At 36.0% G+C, this 7,974-nt stretch overlaps 1 protein-coding gene across 2 annotated transcripts; it reads left to right on the forward strand.

Annotated features, from left to right (window-relative positions):
* Nucleotides 1-5,494: 5,494 nt before the first annotated feature.
* LOC136235880 (protein RER1B-like) lies at nucleotides 5,495-7,759 on the forward strand. 2 transcript variants are annotated; one of them, XM_066025956.1, is made up of 4 exons: nucleotides 5,495-5,683; nucleotides 6,072-6,454; nucleotides 7,177-7,357; nucleotides 7,508-7,759. In XM_066025956.1, the coding sequence occupies exons 2-4, from the start codon at nucleotides 6,105-6,107 to the stop codon at nucleotides 7,556-7,558; spliced, it is 582 nt and encodes a 193-aa protein (XP_065882028.1). In that variant the 5' UTR covers nucleotides 5,495-5,683; nucleotides 6,072-6,104; the 3' UTR covers nucleotides 7,559-7,759. The 2 variants fall into 2 exon arrangements, with proteins under 2 accessions (XP_065882028.1, XP_065882027.1); XM_066025955.1 differs by having other exon boundaries at nucleotides 5,497-5,683; nucleotides 6,099-6,454.
* Nucleotides 7,760-7,974: the final 215 nt, after the last annotated feature.

The following is a 7,974-nucleotide window of genomic DNA, read 5'->3' on the forward strand; positions in this document are numbered from 1 at the left end:
AAGGAGGGTAGAATGGGGTTTACAAAATACTCCCTCCATTCCATTATATAAGTCAGGTATTTCACACAAATTATGAAATAAATTGATTAACTAAAAAAAATTCTCTCTCATGTCACTATTGGGCAATAAGCATTGAAATATTAAAAAACACATGTATCAATACAAAAAATAATTCTCTCTCATGTCACTATTGGTCAATAAACATTGGAATCCTAGAATGACTTATATTTAGGGAAAAAACCAATTTGCTAGAATGACCTATATAATGGAATGGAGGGAGTAGTTCCTTTCCGATAGGTGAACGGCATGTCGTTGCATTAGGATTCTAGTTTTTTTTTTTTAGGTTCTTTTTTCGGTCTTAGCAAGAGCAGAAAATGTTGATCTTATACGTAGACCTATAGATCTACGTGGTTGCGAAAAAAAGAAAGGACTCAGATCTAAATGTTCAGAAGAGATTAAATGATAAAGTATGGGTTACAATGTTTTTTCAACGGAACTTACAAAAAGGATATGATTTCTATTTTTATTTTATGTGTACTTTTTTTTTTGTTTTATTGCTTTTTATAGTCTTTTCACTGCTCTTTGTAGTCTCTTTCATTCATTTTGTGGATCTTATACTGACTGTACTCTGTATGGACGGGGTCTTATTCCTCGTAATTTCTATACTGTATCTGTATTTCTTATTCTAATGGAATGATAATATAGCGTTTTTATAAAATAAAAAATTAAATGACTGGACTGGATACTATAAGCACTCAATACAAACTTAATTGATTTCAAAATCAAACTCATTTTAGAAATTAAACATTATAAATCATTCAATAAATAAATTCAACAGTTATGTATAGGGTAGTCTAAATTCTAATTTTTTTTTAGAAGTATAATACATTTTTCAAGGGCGAACCTTGGCGCAACAGCAAACGTTGTTGTCGTGTGACCAAGAGGTCACGAGTTCGAGTCTTATGAGCGGCCTCTTGCCAAATAAATTGGCAGGGACTTGCCCCCAGTACATCCTTGTGGTAGGACCCCTCCCCGAACCCTTGCTCAGCGGGGACGCGGGACTGCCCTTTTTTTTATAATACATTTTTCATGTAAAAAATCAATAAAAGTTACAATATTGGTTTAAATAAAGATTCTCTTTATGATTTTTTTTTTCATTTCTACTCAAAATTATTCTAAGTCGGAAATATTAAAAAAAATTGATCATTTTTTTGTTAGGTGTTAATAACTTATATAAGCTTTTTCTGGGTAGATCTTAAGTAGACAGGAGCCTTAGTGAAGGGGGAGTCAAGTCACTAACTAGAGGAAAGGATACCTGAGATGGGATCGAGCCGGTGAAAGGCGTTAAAGAAGGAATACCAGGGAATCGGTAGCAAGAGAACTGTCTCTAAACCACTAAAGCACCTACAAGAATCTGAAATAATCTGTCTACCTATCTTTTTCGCCATCTGAACAAACTCGTACAAAATAAGAGAGGTGTCGGTTAACCGGCGTAAACACTCTGATACTTAAGTAAGTTTCTCTCTTAGTGATGGAAAAGAAGAAAAATGAGGTTACAATTGTTAACATATCTGAAAGCTTTACTTAAACCCTTTATTCATAGATTCTTTTGACTTCTGTTAGAGTTTTAAGGTATTATTCTTTCATTGGGACAACACAATTTTCCAATAAAAACCATCCACGTGTGTTACCCTTTCTTTATTGTGTCCACACCAACATTCAAGGCATATATTCAATAAATGTGCAATTTGTATCCGCGTCTTAAACTTTTGGCCCATAGTGAGACTAGAAGATCCCACTTAGTTGTATATATAGATCTTAGGTCCGGGGCCTTTTGGTCGACGTATGTTTTCCCTTTTAGGGATTCAAGCCAAACTTCCAATCCTTACACCGGAGTCTTTGGCTTTCTGTTTTTTTGTTTTTCGATTTCTTCTACGTGTTCTTCTTAGTAGCTGTTTTGTTTTGCGCATCTTGGCTTTCCTAGTCGCATGTCTTTCTGATGGCGATGCGTTGCATTTCTTCTGTTTTGGGTATTGTTCAATTTCTCCAGTTATTATGATCAACAATTATGTTATTCCATTGGCTCAAAGATTGATTCAATCCATTATTATTCTATCATCTCATGCAGAGATGCCATATATGTTTCTGAGCTATTTTTTGGTTTCCTAATGCAACAACTGGCCCTTTTACCATTGGGATATGCAGGGCTAAGTGCCCGATGGAAATCATGAATTCTAACTCAGATAAAAAATACCTACCCATGATATTGTTACATGTCAACATCTTGTCCATGATAATGAATTCATAGTCCCCTTCCACTTTACTTGTCTATGATACGGAAGCCAAGTGCCCTATAAAGCCTACTAGTGGGTTATGACAATTATCAATCATGGCCAGATCTATTTACAACTTGCTAAATGAATTCTTGGTGATTACATTTCGGATAATCTCCCTCTCCCACTAGAAACTCACATTGATCCATTTTCTTGACAAACTGATCTAAATTTTGCTTCTCAGTCAAATTTTTTAATTTCTTTCCCTAATTCAACGCAATAATCTATATTATAATCATTGAGCCCGTTGAAGCGACAATGGGCTTTTGAATTCTTAGTGTAGTGTTCTCTTGACTTTTGGGTAATACTTGATCTCTCATTTGGGCATGCTACTCTCAATCCACATTAGTACATCATTTTTGGATGTGTTCAATGGCGTCCATTCAGGTTGTTTATCCTTCTTGGACTTTTTGTTGGATCTTTTAATATGTTCATTGTGGGAGCTATGGTTCCGAATCTCTTTATCTTTTTTTTTACTATGTGGCTTTCTTTGACACTAATCTCATCTAGCTCAACAAATGTTTTTGCCATTTTCATCCGAGATGTGAGATCTGTGGGCTTTCTCAGGACCAACTCATCTCCTAGTCATTCATACATTGTGTTTTGAGTCATGGACTTTAGTGTTGTCACGAAATCCACTTTCCTAGTGTTGAGGCATGTATTGTTGGATATGTCCATATAATCCCTTAAGGACTCATCTCACTTTTGGCATAGAGGAGATAAAGTTCTACAAGCCATATCTGGTGGGATTAAGGCGCGAACCTAGTGAAAAATTCTATTTTCAGATAGTCCCAGTTGTGAATAAATCTTATATAGAGTGTTTGAACCTAGTAGGTCGACACTTTTATCAAGGTAGTCGAGAAGATTCGACGTAAGGATGCCTCATTTGCTTCGCATACATCCATTACCTCCTTGTAATTATTAACATGAACAATGGGATATGTATCTCCTTTGTACTTTGATAGGCTTGAGGGTTTAAACTTATTGTCTCTTGACTAGTTGAGAATATTGGTCACGAAGGGTAAGTCCTGACTCTTTGGGCTACTGCTTTGTCTCATCCATCTCCTTGGGCTCAGGGATCTAGACCTATTAGTATGGTTGGATTAGTTGCTCTAGTAGGCGCATTAGTATGGCTAAGTTAGATCCATGTCCTCCAACGATTCTTACTCCTATTTTAGGTCCATGCCCCATTATGAGTCCAAATCCCATTCGAGACTCGTATCCTCATCCGGTTCCAAATCTTGTATGTAGAGAAAAATAAGAAAATGGAGGGTAATATCCAACAGAGAAGTTACTTGGCGGGAAAACCTATAAAAAGACCTCCATATCGATATTAAAAATATGGATAGAGTTGGTTTCCCGTCTGCGGCTCCGTTCTTGTAGGCATGTATTTCTAAGTTTTATGATTTATCATTCCCCCACTCTTAGCTATGGTAGGTGCCGCCCTTGAGTTTCCTTATGCGCTCTTTATCGTGTTTATGAATAGAACTTTTGAGGGCAAATCCAAGTCAAACATACTCACACTCGTCGGAGTTTGCATATCTCCCATCGGATTAGCAGATCCTGATGGAGGTTTGCCACTTTGTGTAATTGTGAGGCAATTTGGCCAACACCATTAAGATGACGTTCACATGTTCCAATCTCACCTCTGATTACACTCGCTAGAAGAACTTCAATCATGCCCTCCTCACTGTCCTTTCTTTTGCATGTGTTTTCATCGATCGTATTCATTAACGAAACTGATGAAGTCATGATCAACTCTCAATTCCATGTTCATCTCATCAATTTCATAAGTGGTGTACAACGTTACCCTATTTCACACCTGAGCAAACTCCTGCAAAAATAAGGAGGTGGCGTCTAACTATCGTGAGCTCTCTGATGCTTAAATCATTTTCTTTTTGAGAATAAGAAGGAAAAAAAAGGAGGTTAGAGTTGTTAGTATACAAACCTCTATTTATAGGTTGTTATGACCTATGTTAAGGTTTTGAGGTGTCATTCTTTCATCAAGAGAATCTTCCAATAAAAGCATTCCACGTGTATTACTATTCCTTTATTGTGTTCACACCAGCATTCATTCAGAGCGTATGTTAAATAGACATACGATTTGCATTCACATCTTAAACTATATGCCCTTAGTAAGACTAGGCACCCCCACTTTGATATATAGTCGTAGGTATAGATTTTAGGTGTGCGACCTTACGGTTGACCGAGCTTTTCACGAATCTCCAAGGCGTTTGATTAGAGATTTTTTCTTACCTTTTAGAAAATGATCGCTATTAGCAGGTGCGTGTATGATTAATAATTGGGTTAAGGTGCAAAAATACCCCTAACGTTTTGAATCAGGAGCAATTTTATCCCTAACGTCTAAAATGGTGCAATTTTACCCCTAACGTTAGAAGCCAAGAGCAATTTTACCCCCAACGTTGATAAATTGGATCAATTTGAGAAATAATTCATCAAACTGTCTTTTCTGTCATGAATCTTGTCATCTACACTTCAAACATGCGTCATTTTATCAGTAACAAATCACAAACATATGTTGGGATGTGAAAAAAATAAATAAAATAACAAAAATATTGTCTTTTTTTTGTATGAATTAGACAAAAAAAATTCAAAAAATTTCACCGAATTTATAAATATTAATTTCCGATACTATTATTAAATTATAAAAAACATGAAATCCTTTTTTAGAGCGAATTGTTATGCAATTGGTGCAGACTAAGGAACAAAAATATCTCTGATTTATAATAGTGTCTGAAATTGAGCAAAATTATCAACGTTAGGGGTAAAATTTCTCTTGGCTTCCAACGTTAGGGGCAAAATTGCACCATTTTAGACGTTGAGGGTAAAATTACTCCTCACCCAAAACATTAAGGGTATTTTTGCACCTTAACCCTTAATAATTTAACTTAAAATCTAAAATTATTATTTATTAGTTTTTAACTTTTTTTTTTGTTACACTTTTTAGTTTTTTACTTCGATATTTTCTTTTTAAAGTTCAAGAGATTATCTATTTTGATTTTTCCTAATTTACTTTCAGCCAATTAAATTTATAAATAATTATTTTCATTAAAAAAAAAGAAAGGGAAAAAGGTAAGAAGAACAAAACGACACCGGAAGGACAAGTTTTGACAGGCAAAACGACAATGCATTAGCAACAAGGCACTGCCGCGAGTGAAAAGAGCTGCGCCCAGTTTTGCCCGGAAACATAACCGCAAATATTATTGATTCATCAGTCCAAAAGAAAGGCAGGCGAGAAAAGAAGATCGATTCCATGCCCTATGTACACCTTTCTTAGATCTGTTAGGTGCTGGGGACTATCCCTTACTGCGACATTTCTGTACTGTAAGGTTAGCATTTAATTTGTTGCTTTCTTCTTTTACTGATCAGTGATCACCATAACATAACACCATAAATATGCACTTATTACGCATAGAGGAATTCCCATTCTATATCGCATGTATAGTTTCATTTATTGATGAGTTCGTCTTTGACTTAAATGCACGTTGATTTTACTGCGATCTATGCTTAGCAGAAGTTTTTTTACACTGCGGTTTCGATTTCAGCGTTTTATGTTTACTTGTATCCTGCGCACAGATGAAGCGTGTTGGATTGTTTGGTTATTTGGAATATGCGGAAGAAGAAATTAGGGAAATGATTATAATGATAGCTTATTATTTTCAATTTATTTGAGGAATGGAGCCGTAATTGTACTTTTTGCTTCAATTGGATTCACAGTGGACTGAGATTTTGTTTGGTTCGTAGTAATTCATGGAAGGAGCTGCATTTGATCCTGCCTCTCCCGCCGCACCTTTTGCCCAGTGGAAAAATGATTTTTCAAGGACATTCCAGTATTATTTGGATCGCTCAACACCTCATACAACTGAAAGATGGCTGGGAACTCTTGTGACTGCTGTGATTTATGTGTTACGAGTTTACTCTGTTAAAGGCTTCTACGTTATCTCATATGGCCTTGGAATATATCTTCTCAATTTGTTGATTGGGTTTCTGTCACCAAAGGTTGATCCAGAACTTGAAGTTATGGATGGGGCTTCTTTGCCAACAAAGGATTCAGATGAGTTCAAGCCTTTCATTCGCCGCCTTCCTGAGTTCAAATTCTGGTAATCAATATAGTAACTGTGCGTTCGTAGCCTGAATGTATCAGTTTGATACTTTGTTTATTTTGCTTTGCTTCATTAAGTTAGTAATAGCATGATCCTCAAATAGGTGCTAAAGTTAAAATTCTAATTGCTCATAATTAAGTTGGAGCAAGCCAATTTTGCTTTTGGCATTGAGTGTGGATTTTAGAGGATAGGATTTGGGACTGATAAGGATGTATTGTTCAGACTCAGATGCTTGCATTGTTGCCAAACTCAAGAGAAAAATGTTTTATTTGTATTCATATATATCTATTCATCTCACTGAAATGCATGCTTGGTAACTGAGGATAGTATTTGTCTATATGAAATAGCAATTTCTTTTGGTAATTTCCAGTCCACTATCTATCCCCTGAAATCTTTTGAAAGGACTAATCCTTGCTATGCTGGCATTGACCAGACTCCAGAGGGAATTGGGATGGTGGGCATTTGAACCTTAGTTCTCACACCGCTAGGTCGACCTTTCTACTTTATGAAATAGAATTTTAAGACATGTATAACATCATGTTTATGCAACTAAAGATGCTGCTGTAGTTGCTTGAGTGGCTCTGGAATACTTGCTGCAATCTACATTGTGCTGGTGCATGCCATTACCATTTGCCCTGCGCTTCTTATTTTATTCCCCAAGTAGAATTTCTCTGAGTTCTGGAATGAAAACTGATTGTTTGTTTTGACTGTGGCTTCAGGTATTCCATCACCAAGGCACTCTGTGTTTCCTTTCTACTGACATTCTTTTCTGTGTTTGACGTCCCTGTCTTTTGGCCCATACTACTTTGCTACTGGATTGTTCTGTTTGTCCTCACAATGAAGCGCCAAATTATGCACATGATTAAGTACAAATATATTCCATTTAGTTTTGGAAAGCAGGTGAGCACTTTGTAAAAGTTTTGAGCCTCAACTGCTCCTTCCCCACTATCTTGTATCTATTCTCTCATCTTGAAAATTCAGCTAGTTGCTTTTTAGGTTTTTGTACCCATGTTAAATGTATTTACTTGTGCTGTTGGTTGTTATTGACAGAGGTACGATGGGAAGAGCCCTACTGCAAGCAGCGGTGGCACAATGGACTGAAGTTTTGTTTAACCAATGCAGGTTTGGAGATTTCCAAACCTTTAGCTTGTAGGTCTTGTTTTAATTGCTTTGTTCCGAGACACATGCAAAACTCATACAAGTTGAAGGTTATAATTTTTTTAAACAATTTTAGTGGTTACCTGCATGCCTTAAGAAATTGGCAATTTTTGAATTAGTGAAATATATTCCTTGATTTTTTTATCTGATTCTTCATATATTCTAAAAAGGAATGGAACCTTTTGGATGATGATGATTGATGAACAACCATATTCTGTTTTGTATTTGAAGATGTTTGAGCTGTCAGTTTGCATAGTTTGAAAGCTACTCCACTTATGAATGACCTGGGTGAGAGCTATCGGCTGATCCTGATCACATTGTATCTACTTCAGATACTATGTGATAATAATTGAACAAAG

This window comes from Euphorbia lathyris, chromosome 7, assembly GCF_963576675.1.
Source record: "Euphorbia lathyris chromosome 7, ddEupLath1.1, whole genome shotgun sequence".
Lineage (NCBI taxonomy): Eukaryota > Viridiplantae > Streptophyta > Magnoliopsida > Malpighiales > Euphorbiaceae > Euphorbia > Euphorbia lathyris.